General features: G+C 38.8%; 3 protein-coding genes across 4 annotated transcripts; 1 reads left to right on the top strand and 2 right to left on the bottom strand.

Annotated features, from left to right (window-relative positions):
- Positions 1-1,442: 1,442 nt before the first annotated feature.
- On the bottom strand, positions 1,443-9,181 carry LOC124642917 (sodium-dependent phosphate transporter 1). Of its 2 annotated transcripts, XM_047181682.1 has the most exons (12): positions 9,112-9,130; positions 8,958-9,009; positions 8,564-8,738; positions 7,285-7,895; positions 6,665-6,910; positions 5,373-5,555; positions 4,969-5,124; positions 4,401-4,885; positions 4,039-4,271; positions 3,600-3,785; positions 3,230-3,376; positions 1,443-2,447 (listed from the first exon to the last, which is right to left on the bottom strand). In XM_047181682.1, the coding sequence occupies exons 4-12, from the start codon at positions 7,475-7,477 to the stop codon at positions 2,357-2,359; spliced, it is 1,920 nt and encodes a 639-aa protein (XP_047037638.1). In that variant the 5' UTR covers positions 7,478-7,895; positions 8,564-8,738; positions 8,958-9,009; positions 9,112-9,130; the 3' UTR covers positions 1,443-2,356. The 2 variants fall into 2 exon arrangements, with proteins under 2 accessions (XP_047037638.1, XP_047037631.1); XM_047181675.1 differs by having other exon boundaries at positions 8,564-8,729; positions 8,958-9,181.
- Positions 9,182-13,934: 4,753 nt separating this feature from the next.
- Positions 13,935-15,488, bottom strand: LOC124637158 (saccharopine dehydrogenase-like oxidoreductase). The gene has a single exon (XM_047173516.1). It carries the CDS (start codon positions 15,304-15,306, stop codon positions 14,038-14,040), a length of 1,269 nt encoding a protein of 422 aa, XP_047029472.1. The 5' UTR covers positions 15,307-15,488; the 3' UTR covers positions 13,935-14,037.
- An 855-nt stretch (positions 15,489-16,343) lies between these two features.
- On the top strand, positions 16,344-19,881 carry LOC124637169 (presenilins-associated rhomboid-like protein, mitochondrial). The gene is made up of 9 exons (XM_047173525.1): positions 16,344-16,575; positions 16,647-16,836; positions 17,044-17,172; positions 17,249-17,414; positions 18,403-18,498; positions 18,623-18,747; positions 19,014-19,115; positions 19,224-19,321; positions 19,688-19,881. Exons 1-9 carry the CDS (start codon positions 16,529-16,531, stop codon positions 19,782-19,784), a joined length of 1,050 nt encoding a protein of 349 aa, XP_047029481.1. The 5' UTR covers positions 16,344-16,528; the 3' UTR covers positions 19,785-19,881.
- The last annotated feature ends 64 nt before the right edge of the window (positions 19,882-19,945 follow it).

Genomic DNA, 19,945 nt, shown 5'->3' with positions numbered 1-19,945 from the left:
GTAATTTATTTTTTTCAAATCAGACGTTTTACTGATATTTCAATTAAATGATGCGCATTCAGATAGTTGCCATTTGCGAAGCTCTAGAGGAAGACGAAAATAATAAAAAGAAGAGATTGTGGGTACATCCCTTAAATTTGAAGAGATGTTTTCTTGGTCAATTTCATACTTTATATTTCGAATATAGACTTTATCCAAATAAGTTCCAGAAAAATTTTCGTATGACAGTAAAACATTCGATGAGTTACTATCTTTAATACGTTTAAGTTTATATAAAAGGGACACTAATTATAATTATCGACGTGCTGAACCGAGGCACGGCGGTGCGTACGCGGCGGAGCGGCGCTATTCGGCAACTGCGTCCGCGTAGCCAATCCGCGTCCGCCGTGCATAGTCGCGTAGTAAAATAATCGGCCACTGAGAGTCAGCCACAACAGACGACGTAACAGCGTATAGTCGGTTCGGTGTGAACGACAATTTCAATATATATGGAAAAGCAATAAACTGCGTAACGCGCGCTCACAGTCAGCGGCCGACAATACGTTTGGTCTGAACGATGCCTTATTGCAGTGTGTCGTGTGTAGGAAGTAACCACGAAGTAACTTGACAGTAATGAGTCTTTTACCAACTAGACTCTATGAAGGATTACGATTCATCTAAAAATAAAACACAATGTTTCCAACTAGGTATGTTTATTCAACAATAATATCGCCTATTGTTAATTATTTTGAAATCCATATGACACATTAAGTTGTTTATAAAAACGCGACGCAATGCCAATTTAACACTTGAAGAGAAGATAAAAGTAGGCACTTCATAAAGTTCTTGAAAATTAATTATACTCTTACTCAAAATTATTAATACAATGCAGATACTCTACAATGTAGGACACGGACTGTAGTCACTAAGTATAACCTATATTGATAAACCAAAGAATATAATAATATGACGATCTTCCAACAAACAGTGAAATATGCACATTATTTCATATCCACATAACTATCCTATTTCAATCCGTCAAGTTACACAGTGTAGCTATTTATCTATTACACTAATCATAAGCGACCGTTTAAACAACTCAATATGCAGACGATTCGGCAAAGAGAATTTACAGTGTAGGAAATATCAATTCAAGATTACAGTTCGCAGTCATCCTGCTAAGCCTCTGTCTTCTACTCCTAATAGTCAGTCCTCTATTAATGTGAAAACACACACCGTTCATAATAATAGGCCAGTGCAACTGGTACAATCATAGCTTGATGCAAGTAAATAAGACTAGCGGCGCCAACTCTCAGAGCATTCGCGTACAGTTTAACGTACAATCAGGTACCTACAGAAGTAAAGGATTTTCATCTCATAGCACTAGTTCAAAAACTCTCTTTTGCATAGAAGTAAAGGATTTTCATCTCATAGCACTTGTTCAAAAACTCTCTTTTGCATACATACTGGCAACTAATTTGGCCTTCTTGTAACACAATAATTCAATCCACAAAGACACATTGGAAGAATGCCTTCACGAAAATGATCTACGTACATAGATACAATCCTCACAAGTTTAGCTTGCGATGGAATTTATAAAACAATTCCTTCAACTTGTAAGCTTAACTTTAACTGTTAACAATTTGCAACAACATCTAGATTCGTATCCATTCATTTTAACATGAAATCATGTACCTAAGTATCGCCATCTATAGTTTTTATACTTATGTTTTAGAATATTACTTTAATAAGATTTTGAATCACAGTCATCTAGTAAGTACACGTGCGTACCTACCTACGTCGGAAATAGAAATTGCATTGGAAAATGTGCAGAGTTATACATCCAAGAAGTCTTAGTTCTAACAGTATAGTCTAACAACTATGACGCTGTAGTGAGCTTAGAGAACAACAAGGAAAATCAATATTACCTACTTGTGAACTATGTTAGACAACACTTGGACTTATTTAGTATTATTATAAATTCAGAAACTGGCTTTATTTGCGTTTTCCATGGTTTTTCCTTAGTTCGTTTCTATGCCACGTTTTGAGCCACGTTCAGTCCTAAAAATAACTAGAAATACATATAGCACGAGTATGATCATAAAATGAATGTAATTATTCAAGTATTGATTATAAAGTAATATGTCTGTAACGAATAATGAAATTCTCTCGCTCCAAAAAATAAACCCTATTTTTAAAACTAATTACTTTAGAAGAAGTTATATGGACATGGTCATAACGTGGCAACAAACTTATTACATTTTATTAATAAGTTTATCTCAGCACAATACTTAGATACATTTAGGAGCAAAACTAGACATTTGTGAGTTCGTCAATGTCTACACATTACGCGGCATTGCGTAAGTAAAACAATAATCTATACAACGAACGCTTCGAGTGCCAACATGGCGAGAGCTGCGATCGCCGCCACGGCAGGAACAGTCACCACCCACGCGAATATTATGTTCCTGTTACGGAAATAATATAATTAGCTACATAATTGATAACATTAAACGCAATAAATACACGTGCAATAGATAGTAAAATAAAAAAGAGGCCTGTAATGTATAACCAAGGAGAACAAAATGACTAGCGGAGGTGCCATAACGGAAAATCGCCTAAGAAAGTATCGCGCTAAAATCCGGTGTGCGGGGACGAGGAACTTTTCTGTTTTCCCTTATATGCCGTCTTTAGACCCGACCTTTTTTGTAATGCCAAAAAGACAAAGAACACTTCGTTATTTCACTCATAACTGATCATTTTGATCAAGCCCATCGTACGAATTTGTCCTAGAAGAAGGCGCGTAACCTACCTGCATTATGGCATCTCCGCACATCTTCCTTACTCAAAGTGTATAAACTGATAGTTTTGTCCATCATCTGCGTCAATGTCAATAACCCTTATCACTTAACAATGCTATCCAATGGAACTATTCAATTAAAGCAAATCGTATAATAGTGCTACTAACAGTAAAATGACGCTAGGTCAGGCTGAAAGTCAAGATCTAGATCTCGGCAGTTATGTAAGTCTCGTCAAGACAACTCTATTAAACGAGTTTATACTGTCCGTACGCTCCTTTTGGACAGTCATAAATCACTAAATTGGCTGACGCTGTGAGACCCTCTCACAACGATACTTAAATCATCAAACGTAACAGCCTTTTTAGCATCCCACTGATGGGCACAGGCCTCCCCTCACACGGAGAAGGATGAAGCGTTAATCAACTATTAGTATTTTACAATAATCTTACCGGAACAAGCTCCAGTCGACAGGCTTGGCAGAAAAGTAGCCGATACAGACGACAGACCCCACCTTGCAGTGAGTAGTGGACACTGGCAAACCCGCCTTGCTGGCCACGAGGACGGTCAGCGCAGCGCCCAGCTCGATAGTGAAGCCCCTGACAGATCAAAAACATAGTTGCAGCAAAGATTTTGAATCATATAAAATACTTAAAAATACAAATATTACGATATTTTACGATAATATTCTTGGAGAAATCCACTTTCTAAAACTCGGAGCGTAACATCTACAGCATTTATTAATGTAGCTTGTTCTTTTTGGTGACGTTTTCAAGCTATCGCATGACGTTATGTCGATATGGGCAAGTCAACTTTACTAACGTGTCTGGTGTGATGCTGGTGAGATCTTCCCCGACGGTGCGGATGACGCGGCGGCCCCACAACCACAACCCGAGCGCTATACCCACTCCTCCGAATATCAGGATGGCTAGAGGAGTCTCTGCGCGGGAGTGTGCCCCTCCCTCGGAGTATAACAGCCAGAGGGCCACCAGAGGACCGATTGCGTTACTGTGAGAAATAACCAATATGTATTATTGATATATTTTTTTTAATCAGTGCTGAAAAAAGTAGGATTTGACGACTGTTCAAGCCCTTGTGTTGAAGATTGTCTGTAAGGGATCGCTTTTAGCGATAAGACCACCCATCGTGTCACCGACTTTAAAATCTTTAGTTTTGTTTTTCTGTTGTATTTTTATCGATGTTCATAATAAGGGTATATCTATTTATCAAGCGAATTATGCAGGACTAAATATCTACCTACCTAACGTCATTGCCACCATGCGCGAACGCACCAAACGTGGCGGTGAGGACTTGCAGGAAGGAGAACAGGCGCAGGGCGTCAGGCGGGGGAGCGGGCGCGGGCGCGGGGGGCGGCGACACGGCGCGCAGCAGCGGCGCTGCGCTGGAGTTGGGCGTGATGCCGGCCGCACGGGAGATAGCAACCTCTGTCGCTCCGCAACGTTCTATGCTCCACGCACTGCCACCATCTGGGCCCTAGAAAATTTTAAATAAATATTTATTTATAACTTCACTTAACAACAGAGGCATGTCGCGCTGTATATGCCGTAGATGCTCCTTGCAAACTACAATGGTATCCAGTTATAATTTGCAGATCACACTTACCTTATCAAGTCTGGGTGGTGGGGTATCAAAGTCCACGCAGTGTGTGGCTCTGGCAGCCGCCAGTCTGTCAAACTCCCCTCGTGCTATCGTGTCGCACGAGTCACCCAAGAAACCGTTCCTGGAGTCGTAACTCTCTCCCATACCGGCCATTTGCGCAGAGTCCAAACTTTTACAACAACTCAAAGTCTCATCTATGTATTTCAATGTGTTTATCTGGGGATCTGCATCTATGAGTTGTAATCGGGACTTATTTGGCGGGCTAAGACTTCTGGATAATATACTGCAGTCATCCATGGTCGCGAGCAGTGCTCGGTTCCGGGCATTCATCACCCCGACCGAGGTCCTGTCGGCGTCGCTCAGGGTGACCATCTCGGCACATTCCGCGATGGCCTCGAGTACTTTGCCATCTTCGGAAAGAAGGGACGTTGGACGTTGTGGTACGCTACTTTTATTAGAGTGGGTTGGAGTGTTCGCTGGAGTCGTTTCTGAAATTATTGAAGTAACAAATTATTTTTTAAATACCCAATCGGTGTCATAAAACTGTTTGTATGATAAAAAGAAACCTCACCGTTCGATAACCCAAGCGAGAAATTGACAGGAGGTGCGACGAGGCGTCGTTGGTAGTAGGGCACTAGAAATACGCGCACGCACACGGCCACCAGCGCACCGAATGCCATGGAGCACACCAGAGCCAGCCACAGCGGGATGTTGTCCATCGCCAACACTGGAAAATAAAAAGTAAACCATTAAGTGTTTTCTAAAATGCCTTCAGTTAGAAGTAACATCTACCTCTGAAAACGAATAACGATTACTTTTGGCTATCTATTTACTAGTTCTTTTCTAATTAGGTAGGTAATTATAAGTACTCCACCCAAAGCTCTAGGCATATGTGTACTTGTACAACTCTCTTGTGCATTTTTCCGTGAAGTCGACCTTTACAATTATAAGATATCCACTAAAAACATTGCTTACACTTGGGTCCATCGTGTACCACGCTGAGCACATTCACAGCTACGGTAGCGCCATAGAAGAATGGCAACGCCGTAAGGCCTGCTTTGACGGGCTGTGGCGATCTCAAGATGAACCGGCGCACAAACCAGTACAGGAGAGCTGATGCTGTCCCACTCAGGGCCGGCGATATGAACCACGACAACACTGGAAATAGTCAACAAAACATTGTCCAGCGTGATTAAGCAGGCTAATAATCTTCTGTGCAAGAAGCTACGACAAAAGACTACGCAGATTGCTACGACGTAGTCTTCTAATAAAAATAAAATTCCACTTCTGAGCAAGAAATTCCTCTAAAAATGCTACAACTGGTACGGCATAGTCTGCTTCTGTTTCGTTTTGTTTTATCTCTATATTTAAATTCTCACTTCTGTAAAAGAAGCACTACGCATTACTACGACGAAATGTCACGACTACTACGCCGTAGTCTTCGGCAGAATTATTTTTTTATTTGCTCCGACAATACTTTTTCTTAGTACGTAATATAGTAGAACTACATATGTAAATTGAAAGTACATGTTACAACAAAACTGTTAATACATTATTTTAATTGAAATCTATTAAAATCTCAAACCATTGTTTGACTGCGCCAGAAGCATAAGAAATTGTATCACCCTTAACGTTACTACACAATTTAGTTCAAGGCTACTTGAATACACACATTCCATTGTAACAAACTCATTAATGCAACCTTTATGTCTGTGTACATACGACATAATGTTCTTGTTAATAGGTTTATCACATGATACTCCTACATAAGGAGGATAATTGACTATTACCAAAACTACATTCATCAGTTATTTTTGGGACTACACACTGCTGTGGCAATAAAAATCACTTAGGTACCTTATATTCAAGTAAAAACTGTTTACTTTAAATCGGTACACGAATAGCAAGATGTATTTCAATGCATAATACTTCGAAACCAAATCAGCAGTTAAAGCTTTAACCTTGAACTGAAAACATCGTACAATAGCTGTAACTACGACTTCTGAATAATCAAGCAAATGGATCATAAATCCGGAGATATCAAACAACTCCTGTGTATAATTTTATGAGTCTCTCTCATTATACTCAATGCTTGGTCTCTAATGACGATGTACCTAATTTTTTCAATGATTCGGTTACGTAACAACAAGTTTTTATGCTCACAAATTATATAAATTTATTCACATGCAGACAAAAACAAGAATTCGAGGACGTCTAGAATTTCGAGGTGCATTGTTTAAGCAGATGAATAATAAAGTTTTTCGCACCAATAGCTCCGAGAGTCGACCACCTCACGCCGATTGGACCTTTGGCTGTGAGGGTGAATCCCACAGTCGCTCCAACCATGGAGTGTGTTCCTGAGACTGGAAGGCGCAGCGCCGTGGCCACGATCAGCCAGATGGCGCCCGATATCAGGGCCGAGAGGCATCCCGCAGCCAACAACTTCTCGCCCCCGTCAGCATATAAAGACACGTCCAGAATGCCTTTCCGCATTGTGTCCGATACCTTATACCCTGTGAATGACCAGTGCTGAGTATTAGAAAAGTTTGTTAATAAAATCCTAGATGGTACGAAATGTACGAAACATCTAAAACACTACTAGTAGCCTCTAATGTAATATTTATTTCAGTCAGTTTATTAAACTCCGAGACTTGTTGTTCATTACATGTACCTGTGTGAACATAGAACTACCTAATTCATCATTCTCATACACCTAATGAGGGTGACGAAATATGAAGCTCGAGGCATGGATGAAAATAACTCTTAATTAAAATATGATTAGGTACGGTACCAAATATAATGGATACGAGTTTTCAGATTGATTATGGTGAAATTTAAAAGAAAATACTTAACTTTAAGTAGATATATAAGCAGGAATTTGACTCACCTATAAGCACAGCGCCGGCTATCTCGAAGATAGTTGCCAGTATGCAGGCCTGCGTGAGCGTGAGTACCTTGGACCCAACGCTGGTGCCAAATGAGTTGGCCACATCGTTCGCACCAATGCCGAAAGCCAAGACGAACGCCACCACAAACCCGCTTACCACAAGCCATAGCAAATCATCAGAAAATGGTTCCATTATTATTTCTCTTTATCTTTTTGAGTTATCAAGTTTCATTAATTAATCTTCGTATAAAAGAACATTTTTGTAGCACCTAACCAAACGCAAATTTAACCATAGTTAACAATAAGCTTGGCTCTATATTTTTATATAAATTCCTTAACACTTGTTGAAAACAATCCTTTCTTAACTTTAAACAGTCGAATTTCCATCCCTTATAGAAAAATAACTATAAAATGTGTAATAGCTAGAGATTTAATTACAATTAGTCATTAATTGCGACTTCAAAAGCAATCGATAAACTAGTTAAAAATGTTAAATATTTTAGAAATAAAGTAATTCGAAACTTATGCGGTGGTTGTGCGTCACAATGTTTGATGTTTTAATAGTCTTTCGGAGAGATTAAGGTGGCTCGTTAATTTCGGCTTCATCATTTCTGTAAAAATAATAATTCATTTCTTCAGCCTTACAGTTTATATATTTTTACATAACTTATCTTTATTTTTTAGCATTACAAACTATTAAGACCCCACATTTAAATAAAATCTTAATAAAAGCCCAGATTTAACTCGGTATACTTTCCAACTAAACCTTTTGATAGTTGGGTACCTATCTACATACCTACTAGGGCTTTCTTGTAGGATTCAAATATGAATGCAATCTGACCTTAGGTAATCTTACACCCTAAGCCATCTAGCACACGATAATAATAAAATACTACGAACATCCAAAATGGTTGTCCACATGTTTCCCCAGTATCGATTCGACGCCATTTGATTTATTAAAATCGCGCTAAATAACGATCACAGACAGACAGAATCAAAAGAGTAATGCAATTTACTTGGGAAAACCGTCTGTCCGTATTCTCTTCGGGGCAATTTGGAAATTACAAAATAATGGAACAATAGGGAACAATTATACATCTTGAGCTTCCATCATCATGTTATTTTTAAAGTTTCAGATCATGTCACGGCTATCGTACAACACGTGTCGGTATGTATTAAGCACCATGTCACTGCACAAAATCCGATTAGCGTTACACTTGTGATTCAGTTACGTAATCTAACATGATTGATTTTGTATGAAAAAAACGTTAACACTTACTTTTGAATAGAGTAGGATTTTATAGTCCTAAATTCGTTTGTAGTGAAGAAGCACGAGGGATCGCCTTGAGCTCCTCAGGTGTGGACTGAAGTTGACGAGGGTCGCACCGGGTCGCCGACTGAATGGAGCATGCGCGAAGGGCACCAGCCACCCCACTCCGTACCCCCTATTCAGACTCGAATACAATAAAAATAACCCTTAACGTTACCAAGTGTGTATTCAGCTAGGAAACCGGATTAACAAAACTAAGGAGAGCCTATGGTAGGCAATTATAATTTATGTTTATTGAGGTTATAGGTTTTTTTTAAATAGGAACTTACTTAGTTTCTCTAAAAAGCTTTATATTATGGGTATTTGAATGATTAATTGGAATTCCGAAACACAAAATACTTACCCTGTATCTACCCTTTCATGTTATTACATCTTCGTCTGTAATTTTGCTGCCGCTGTAATTTTCGTTAGGACTTCGTTAACCTTAAGAATACGCTTCAGACCATTCTCTTTTATTGTGAGATCCTTGCGATACCTACTGAACCTTAGGTACCTACCTATTTACTTTTACTGATATGATGCGAAAATTATTACAGTACTACAAAACCACACAGGTTCTCAGCCCCGTCAAAAGATGGCATCACTAGTGAAAAATCATGTCGTGTAGCGAACATGATTAATGGATACGTGTATTAGGTGCCTAATATTACATATATTTTACATACTAATGGTTGCATTGGTATGTGGTTTTTATCTGTACATAAACATGTTTGCCTAAACTTATATGTAAATAGTACGTAGGCATTCGTCTCATTGTGCCGCCGAAAATGTGTTATTGAGTTCTATGGATGCGGACGTTCTGCGTCATCCACCTAAGTCACAATGCTGTCGAATGTAGGCGGTTTTACTTAATGGTAGTACGTCGTACAAAACTCTTATTCCATAGCAGCTGGTTTCTGAATCTCATTAAGTGCCGGGACATCTAGGCCTTACCTTACCACAGTCTACTTAGCCCCATCAGCTATTTCGGATTCAATTGACCAGTTGAAAACTCGTATACCTAAGTATCTCTACCTATTCATCATGATATTTTTATTAAAAAAAAAAAAAAAAAAAAATATATATATATATATATAATAATAATAACCCCGCAGGGCATCTGAGGCGGATGACGGGGAGTAGCGACCCCGCGGGGCTATATATCCGAGTGCTCCAGGTAGAGTATACTGTCCCCCATCTCCGGCCTGCCGGAGTGAAGCATGACGGGGGATAGGTCTCCCGCCTCTTGGCTTGCCTTCATCGGCCGGTCAGAGTGGAGTCGCTAGAGCAGGGTTAGCAGCCCACTCGGAGGGTAGGTACCTCGTGGTAAGTGGCGAGTGGGCCGGTGATGCTGGACCCACAGGGAGCGCGTGATCTGCGTTTAAAGTCCGCCGAGGTATCCTCACCCTTCAGCCGCTCATGTACCTGTTGCCCTCTTGTTGCTATTCAGTGACTGATTCCCGAGGGCCCAGTAAGTGAGTTGGCGAGTCTCCACCTGCCATTTTTACGTGTGCAAACATTGTTATCGGCAGGTGCCATAGTTCCCATAGTCTTCCCATTCCTAGTCCACCAACATCCCATCACAATAGCCCAAGTAGTTTTCCTCCATAGTTAGCAATAGTTTAGCACAGAACCGGGGATTGTCCTTGGGTACGTTTCTATAGTGTATACAGTGCCGGCTTTAACTCTACTAGCGCCCTGGGCGAGATTTCTACGGCGCCCTCCAACTGCAATTCAAACCCGTAGAAAAACAGAGACATATATCGGTTGCGCGAGCGAAGCGAGCGCGAATTTTTTTTTATAGTTAACAAGTCAAAGCAAAAATTACGTAAAATGTAGCCCAATCGAGCATAAGTTATTGCTGGTTGGTGAGTGCAAAGACACGGGAACGTAGCTTCTGATTGCGCGAGCGAAGCGAGAGCGAAATTTTTTATTATACTTTAGAACTCAAAACAAAAATTACTTGAAATGTAGCCCAAACTTACATAACTCTTTGTTGGTGTTGACGCCTATGTATTAAAATTTGAGACTTAAAGTAGTACCGTAAATAAGAAAGTTCATATGGAAACTAGAAGTTACTTTCTTATTAATAAAAGGATTTAAAAACGACGCTACCTTTTTGCTAGGATAGACTAAAAAATGTTGAAAAATAAAAACAACTGTAAAGTGAAGCAAGCGCGAAAATGTTTTAGTTTTGGATCACTAAAAGTCCTAAACATTTATATAATAAAAGGCAATTGTGAAGTAAAGAAACCACGAGCGAAGGGAGCGCGAATTTTTTTCAAGTATTGGGAAATTAAAAGTAGCTATATGAGATAAAAAATGTAAGTGTGAAGTAAATTTTTGAGTTTTGGGACATAAAAGTAATGTTTGTTCGAGAATTTGTCAAATTTAGCGCGGAATTAAACACAAATTAAAAGAAACCGTGACTGGATAGACAGTCAGCGGTATGTGTTTCTTTCTTCGATGCTCCAACTTTTTGTTCAATTGAGAACTCTAGAAGTAAACGCAGAATAAATTAGAAATAAAGAAGAAACCGCGAGCGAAGCGAGCGCTTTTTTTTCATCGACGCCTGCAGCAAATTTGCTTGTCTATTTAACATTTTACAAGGCTAAACTTCCACATAACGCAAGCAATCCCATGTTTATTATTTTTACAGACTAGGAATTGACTTAGTTGGTGGTTTTAAAGATTGTTATTGAAAAACCTATTTGACTTCTAACCCTCTCAAATCGAGTGATCGTCTTCTGGAATCTAATGTAAATCTAACGCGCCCGGCATTATACGACAATATATTTATTTAATTGAAATTTCTTGGTCCAGAAGCGTACCGTTGCGCCCCTAAGTCCGCGGCGCCCGGGTTATTCGCACGCCGTGCACCATAGGTTAAGACGGCCCTGATGCTATCCATACATTTGAATACAGTTCTTGTTGGATACAGTTGCGATCTTTGATGAAATTTAAAACAAAAATAGGAGTAACATTCTGATCAAGGATTGGTTAGGGGCGCCGCAGGCGCCCCTTATATCCGGCGCCCTGGGCCGTCGCCCAACCGCGCCCTACCCTAAAGCCGCTACTGAGTGTATACGGGGATAATCGTCGGTTTTGTCTCGCCATTTCAGTAAAGTTGTCTCAAAAGGGCTTCAGCGTGTTGGCTTCGGCCCCACGTTCGCCTTCCAAAAATCCGAGACTCTGTAGTCCCGTGGTCGGTTAGAGACATACAAGATAATAATAATAATATTAAGCCCCGCAGGGCATCTGAGGCGGATGACGGGGAGTAGCGACCCCGCGGGGCTATATATCCGAGTGCTCCAGGGAGAGTATACTGTCCCCCATCTCCGGCCTGCCGGAGTGAAGCATGACGGGGGATAGGTCTCCCGCCTCTTGGCTTGCCTTCATCGGCCGGTCAGAGTGGAGTCGCTAGAGCAGGGTTAACAGCCCACTCGGAGGGTAGGTGCCTCGTGGTAAGTGGCGAGTGGGCCGGTGATGCTGGACCCACAGGGAGCGCGTGATCTGCGTTTAAAGTCCGCCGAGGTATCCTCACCCTTCAGCCGCTCATGTACCTGTTGCCCCCTTGTTGCGATTTAGCGACTGATTCCCGGGGGCCCAGTAAGTGAGTTGGCGAGTCTCCACCTGCCATTTTTACGTGTATTTATTACATTGTTATCGGCAGGTGCCATAGTTCCCGTAGTTTCCCCATTCCTAGTCCACTAGCATCCCATCACAATAGCCCAAGTAGTTTTCATCCATAGTTAGCAATAGTTTAGCACAGAACCGGGGATTGTCCTTGGGTACATTTCTATAGTGTATACAGGGATAATCGTCGGTTTTGTGTCACCATTTCATTAAAGTTGTCTCAAAAGGGCTTCAGCGTGTTGGCTTCGGCCCCACGTTCGCCTCCCAAAAATCCGGGACTCTATAGTCCCGAGGTCTGGTAGAGACATACAAGATAATATCAAAAACAATTTAGTAGATACTTATTCGTTACCTCTAACATGGACTAGTCAAATATTAACAAAGCTACTTGAATAGCTTGCACTGCGTCAATATTGTTTGTCTATAGTAATATCTATCTACACTTACTACCTACTAAGTAGGATACAGAAAACATTTTTAACCAACTTCGAAATAAGGATGCTATCAGTTTGACCTGTAGGTATGCATAGATACATGCATGTTTGTGCGCGATTATCGCAAGTTTGGCTGAAGTGATATTCAACAAGTATTTGTCAAACTTAGGAGATTTTACATAGGGTTGGCTGTTTGTATGTAGGTGCCTACCCTAAAGTTTCTGAAACTGATTTGAAAATTATCGCGGGTGAATCCGTGAAGAGCTAATTGGCAATAGTTATTATGTAGGTACCTACGTACTTCATATTTAAACACCTTAAAAAAAGTACAATTACAGTAAGTTTATACGGCGATTAGTAAATTGACTCACAAAAAGACCATAACAATTTGTAGGTACAATCTTGAACAAGATTTGAATGTCCACCTCAAAATTATGACCTTGGTAACTTTCAAGCTATAAACGTCTTTATTCATAGTCAATAAGGCTTAATTTATATCAAAAGGCCATTAGACCATAAGTGAACGAGATGCATTAGGTTCTCTTGGTAATAGTAGCACAAATCTTGTTATTTTTGGTAAAACATTGGTCATGTGAAGTGTGCAGTGTCTAGGAGTTCAACATTTTTAATTAAGTTAGTTGTGACAATGGAGTTCTTAAAGGGGAATACCCTTATTTTAAAGAGGTTGAAGAAATTACCGCGACGGACACATAGCTTTAAGTTTTAAATAATATTTGTGCTTAGTTTTAAAACTAATGCCCACCTATAGTATCTACTTCTCAGTGCGTTCCCTACATTAACTTATAAAATTCAACAACATAAACTTGTTGCCAAGGTGAGTACTTATCTAAATAATATGATAACCAAGCATGCTAAGTATGCAACAACCTACTAAAAATAGCAGTGATTAAACCTTTGCACTTTTCTACTATCAGTTTTAAGTAGGTAAGCTTATTATAGGTACCTACGGTATGCAAATTCTTCATGTGTGTAGGTAGATACCTACTTGTAATTTTACTGGTTTTTCCAAGAAAAATAAACTGGTACTGTAATTACTGTAAACAGGAAAAAGAGCCTGTTTCTATTTAATCATCTTCGTAACAATTAATTCAGAACCTACCTACCATAATAGGTCATGAATAGAAAAAGAGAACTCTCTTGTACCCTCTCATGTAACTGCCTACTTACTTACTGGATTTTAGGTACATAACTTACCATTACTTTTGTTGCTTCACCCATTCAGTAACCATCATGGAAAATAATAACAAGACTTATATAAAATTATATTTATTAAACATTTGGAATGATTAATAGAATATCTTATTTCCCTTTAAATGCCCATCATAATTAATAAGAATGAAAATGTTAACAAAGTTATTTACCATCAACAATTTCATAATTTAAATTGTTCTCAATAAGTTTCTTTATTATATTAGTATTTTTGAAAACAGCTCCAGGAGTTGCAACTCCACCTGCTGCAGGTAAATTCTCCTTTTCCTTAAGGATAGTGAGAGCTGACATCAACAGTGCTACAACGGTGGCCCCATAGCCTGGGTTTGTGCCAGTCACTTTTGCAATTACAGTCTTATTTGGCTTTGTGTTCTCCACGTCCGCACCATTCTCCCATCCCTTACCGACCAGCTCAAATGTAAAATGTGTATTATTCATGACATTATCAGTAGGACCCTCCCTTGTTATCATGCCAAAGGAGCAAACCTTTGGATACTTCAGTAATATATTCCTTGTAAATGAAAACTTCGTCATTATGTACAGTAGGATTCCACCAAAAATAGTAAGAATGGTTTGCAATAAACCCCCAGATTTGAAGTAAGCTCTAAATTGGATTGGTCGCTGCTGTTCTTTGTGATACAAATAACGCTGGGTACGGTAGACTACTGATTCATCAGCTCCTAGGAATGGAAGATACCATTTACTCCCCTTCTTTTGTAACTTTTGTCGTAGCAGCTTAGGTTTAAGTGGGGGCAACGGGTCTGGATATAGTTTCTTTCTTAGGGCTGGCAGCTCATCATGGTGAGCAATACCATAGACTAGGGACTCCCAGGTACCATAATTGATCACTCCTCGCTCACGAGCCTCAGCTTCTACTTCAGGGGGCATGTAGGTCTTTAGATATGACTCTACTGAGTTCAGTGTCCCAGCAAAGTTTTGTTTCAAAAAGATGACACCCATGTCGGCCGGAATACTGTCCCAACCACAAGCGCTGACGATAAAAACTCCCGCTGCGCGCGCCTGCTCGTCATAGCGCAGTTGCATCAACTCCATGAACTGCGGTTCTCCACTCACATCAACATAATTGGCCTTATTTTCCACGGCAGCTTTAACAACAGGCTCGCCGTACAAACGGTAAGGGCCACAGCAGTTGACAACCATTTTGGTTTGCGAGCACATGTCCTTGAGAGATTTCTCGTCATCTACGTCTGCTATAATAATCTTGACATTGGAAACATCTTCTCCAGTTTTCTTGGAAACTTCTGTCATTAAGTTAGCAAGCTTTGTCTCCGAACGTCCTGCGACTCCCCAAGATCCAAGATCATATTTTTTTGCGAACTTAACCATATGAATCACAGCTTGTTTACCCGTAAAACCCGTAGCTCCAAATATCACCAGATCTAACCGCGACATTGTGAATATTTTAAATTATTATTTTTTTAGAATGACTTCACAAAAACTCGGAAACAAAATCACTTATTTTTAAACGCAGCAGCAGATACCGGCCGGTGTAGCAATATCAGAGCTTTCTTACTATGTAATATAATATCTAGTGTCTGAGGTCCACAAACAATCACAATCTGAGATCACAATCCATCACATGAATGACACTATTGACAATAATTATTATGTGCAAGGTCACTGAAGGTCATGAGTCGTGCGTGCACTGTGATTCACTTCACGCTTTTTTCCGATTTCGTCTCGCAAGGAAAGGTGTTTTTTTAATACCCGGAGTCACTAGACGAGACTCTCAACAGATTTAACAAGGTACCCACATGCGCCGGTAACTGACCGAACAATGTCCATTGAATATCTAAATTATTCAGATGTTGAAATTGAATACTCATTGATGCTAATTAAGGTTCATAAACATAAATATTCATGAATGATTTAATTTTATGCAAAATAGTTAATTAAATTCTCTGTCTCTTACAGCGATTTAACACTAGCGGATTTTGAAACGCAACACCACGAACCAAGCGTGGCGAGCGGAAAGTCCGTTAGTGTAAAAGCGCTGTAAGTATTCGAAATTCACTCTCAGTTATAATATTACAGAAGTCGAAAGTTTACGACGATACTAACTTTTTTTAAGACGTTTTCGTCGTAGTCATAGCTTAAAAATGTCCACTGCTGTGTTCTGTGGACAAAAGCCTCCTCCAAGTTTGGGGAATTTGCCCATATTCATCGCGCTATGCATGCGTGTTGTCGACCGCTGCGCTGCGACCTGCGTGCGGATACTTTTAGCTTCGGAGATGCTGCTGCCCATCTTCAAGCCAAGCATTTATTTAATATCCCTCAAACTTCGTGCGTCAATAATAATCTGCGGGTTATACCGCCACCAGTAGCTATAAGCTAGTAGCAGTAGGTAGCCAAGTTCCAAAGTTATTTGATGAGAACCGATGAGAACTGTTGTATTCCGTCTATTTTAAGCAGTACGAACTGAGGGTACGACCCTATTACGACCTCATCCGATTGTAACGTGCAAATGTCACTGTCACTTTTTTTAATAAAATCACTTGTCAAAACCATTGAATTTGAAATTTTTCCTAAATGTTTTGTAATACATTTGCATAACATACTAAATAACTACGCTCTTAATAATGTAACAGAATAAGATCTTCAAAAAAACAATATAATGTTCTTCAGAAATGTTTGGTGTGCGGCCGAGATGACGAATAGCTGGTACGACAAATTGATAAAACAGGTTAAATGATTGAAAATACAAAGTTTGAATATGTGTTTGTGCATTTTAGCAGACAGCTGCTGCTCCAGCCAGGCCGAGGTTACCCCAATGTGCGCGTGGTGTTTCGCAACTCTATCCACAATAGTCGGCGAGGCGGCCGGCGGACAGTCCTCGAACCCGATCCACTGTCGCAAATACAGATAGAATCTGGACCACTACACGCTAGAACGCTATGGAAACCCCTCTTTTTTACAATTGGGGTGAGTTATATCATATGGTAAAGAAGCCCATAACACTATATTGATAGGTACAATGTGCAATTTTTTTAATATAGCAAATAATTTACGAAGCACTCAATATTTACTCATACAATTTACTGTAAAATCATTAATATTTGCGGGTCTTTAATATTTGACTGCACTTCTTTTATATATTTTATGATAACAAACATTAACAACCCATTTTAGGTAACCACATTAAGTCTAACTGGCTGTGTGATATGGGAGTATGAGAACCTACGCGCACATGCCTCATCCTTTCTCAAAAAACCTGGCACTTGGTTGAGTGCTCAGCAAAGAAAATTCAAGACACATCTCGTAAGTATTATTATGTTGATTTCTAATTACATTTATTTGAAATAATTTTTAAAAATTTATTGTGTTGTTGTTTTAGCAAAAAGCTGAACCCGGACCGGTGACCAAATGGTGGAGGTCATTGAGAGACAGTGAAAAAGTGTTTTACCCAATTTTGGCTGCCAATGTATTGGTGTTTGGTGCCTGGCGTGTCAGGTCACTGCAACCCTATATGATCAAATACTTCTGTTCGAACCCCTCAGGAAGTATGTTGTATTTATTCTGTTTCCTCACATTTTCACTTTGGTTCCACCTGAACAATGTTTCCTACATGTCGCACGCTTAATCATATACTGACATAACTAAAAAAAGATGTTTTTCAAGAAATCGCTAAAAACGATTTAGGCAACCTGACTTACCTTACAAAATGGCTTATTACTCAAAGAAAATAACTTTATATAATGAAGTAATGTATTGTAGGGATAGTTGATAAAGTGAGTTATTGTATTTGAATATAATTTTAAAGAAATATAGTTTTTTTTACTATAAATTAATCGGTTAAAAAAATTGTTCCTCAAGATGCGTCAGTTTAATATAAAATATATAGTTACATTGATTTAATACTGGTGACACATTTTGAAAGGAGTCCGTGTTTTATTTAATACATAACTAAAGAATATTCATTATTAAGGTATGGGTCCTTATATTATGAAGTATGTTTTGATACTGGTGACATATTTTGAAATGAGTCCGTGTTTTGTTCAATGTATGTTCTTATTATTATGATAATGAGTCATAAACTGATATCTGTCTCTGTCTCGTAAAAAAGTTTGCCGAAACGATTGAGTTCGAAAGGGACAGATATGGGTCTAACTCCGCTTAGAAAAAAGATATCGAAAAAATTCCGAGATCGGCCGAAAGAAGGCGTTAAAATAAACTTCTTGGTACACTTAATTAAACTTTGACCGAAACACTAATCGGTCAGTATATGATTAAGCGTGCGATGTGTATAACAAGTAAACCATAAGTTATTTTGGTAAAAGTTGACCTGTATTATTGCAATTTCATTTAAATCTCTTCAGCTGCTTTTTGTGAATGAATAAAAAATGGGCATATAAACATCCCAGCAGATAAGTTTAGTCCAAATTTAAATTAATCAGACAAGAAGTGGAGTTATTATTGGTTTTGGAATGCATACAAAATGCATTGATTATTATTTCTGCAGTACCTACTATCTTATTGTTTCATTTGCAGGCTCAAGATGTCTCCCTATGTTATTGTCTACATTCAGTCATTACTCAGCAATGCACTTGGCTGCAAATATGTACGTTCTTTACAGCTTTATGCCAGGTGAGCTACTTAATCGACTTAAGATCTCATTTTATTATAATTTCATTTATTAAATGTATAACATACCAGATTTAATACTAAAGTAACACATATTCAAATTTTGTTGTTTTGTTCATCTTATCAGCGGCAGTGGCTTCATTAGGAAAGGAACAGTTTGTAGCCATGTACTTAAGTGCTGGTGTAATAAGCAGCTTTGCCAGCTTTGTCTACAAGGTTCTACTAAACCAGCCTGGCCTGAGTCTCGGTGCGGTAAGAAAACACTCCAATTTACTATTGACTACTTGTTTCTCGCAGATTCTACCACATCTTTAGGGTACTTACAAAAGAAAAGAAATGTATTGAAAATGTTATATTAAAGTTATACCTTACTGAACCGCTTCCGGCAGAAACTTCTTAGTTTTTAACCCTTCAGTGTACAAAAAACCAAAGTTTAGTCTTTATAATAAAGTTTAAGTATTGTAGTATAAGTGTATTATGCAGAGTGCAATGTGTTTATTCATGTTAATTTGTTTCAGTCGGGAGCAATAATGTCAGTTTTGTCATACGTGTGTGTGCAGTATCCTGACACCAGGCTGAGCATTATTTTTCTACCCATGTACACATTCGCTGCTGGCACGGTAAACTCATAAAATATCACAATAGTCTAGCAAAACTGTCTATTTAATCTGATTTTGCATTTTGTTTCAAAACTAAAAAAATATTTAATCCAAAATATAATGTTTCAGGCTATAAAGGTCATAATGAGCGTTGACTTAGCTGGCGTAGTTTTTGGATGGAAATTCTTTGACCATGCTGCTCATCTCGGTGGTGCTTTGTTCGGAATGTGAGTATGAAACAAAGTAATGTTCACTATACAATACAAACAAAATATGTATCGATAATAATACTCATGTATTGTTTAAAACAGCGTGTGTACAAGAATATTAAAGAACCATAAAAGAAATATTCGAAAATAGCCTAATTACAGGTAATTTGTTTTGTGTCGTTCTTATGTGGCAAACCTTTCTTTTCCACTCTATAAACTGAATAATTGATTTGTGTTATAATATTGCTGATTAGTTTTCTTTTATGATTCTCAATTTTTATTGCATACAGGTTGGTGGTATATAGATAATTTTGCCACAATGGACCCTAATTTTAACGTTTGTGCTGAATAATGACTTACAAAAGAAAATAATTTCAATTTCAGGGCTTGGTGTCACTGGGGTACGACAAGCATATGGGGAAACCGAGATAAATTCCTGCAGTATTATCATACTCTTAGGAAAAATGACACAGGAAGGTAGCAATTCGATGTTCTGGAAAATACATAGTAAAACAATTTTTGTTAAGACAATATTATAAATGTAACCTAACAAATTATATTTTAATGTTTTGAAAATATTTATTTATTGTTCTTATTGGTTTATACATATTCAGGGTACAATAGTGAAATGAATAGAAATAT

This window comes from Helicoverpa zea, chromosome 2 (genome assembly GCF_022581195.2).
Source record: "Helicoverpa zea isolate HzStark_Cry1AcR chromosome 2, ilHelZeax1.1, whole genome shotgun sequence".
Lineage (NCBI taxonomy): Eukaryota > Metazoa > Arthropoda > Insecta > Lepidoptera > Noctuidae > Helicoverpa > Helicoverpa zea.
The sequence above is the reverse complement of the archived record's forward strand: the minus strand, read 5'-3'. Positions and strand labels throughout refer to the sequence as shown.

Coding starts and splice junctions, on each gene's coding strand:
- LOC124637158 (XM_047173516.1), bottom strand. CDS start 15,306: ATGTCGCGGTTAGATCTGGTGATATTTGGAGCTACGGGTTTTACGGGT.
- LOC124637169 (XM_047173525.1), top strand. CDS start 16,529: ATGTTCTTCAGAAATGTTTGGTGTGCGGCCGAGATGACGAATAGCTG. Junction 17,173..17,248: donor GAAAATTCAAGACACATCTC/GTAAGTATTATT, acceptor TTGTTGTTTTAG/CAAAAAGCTGAACCCGGACC. Junction 18,748..19,013: donor CTGGCCTGAGTCTCGGTGCG/GTAAGAAAACAC, acceptor AATTTGTTTCAG/TCGGGAGCAATAATGTCAGT.
- LOC124642917 (XM_047181675.1), bottom strand. CDS start 7,477: ATGGAACCATTTTCTGATGATTTGCTATGGCTTGTGGTAAGCGGGTTT. Junction 5,125..5,372: donor GGTACACGATGGACCCAAGT/GTAAGCAATGTT, acceptor TTTATTTTCCAG/TGTTGGCGATGGACAACATC. Junction 4,886..4,968: donor CTCGCTTGGGTTATCGAACG/GTGAGGTTTCTT, acceptor CAATAATTTCAG/AAACGACTCCAGCGAACACT.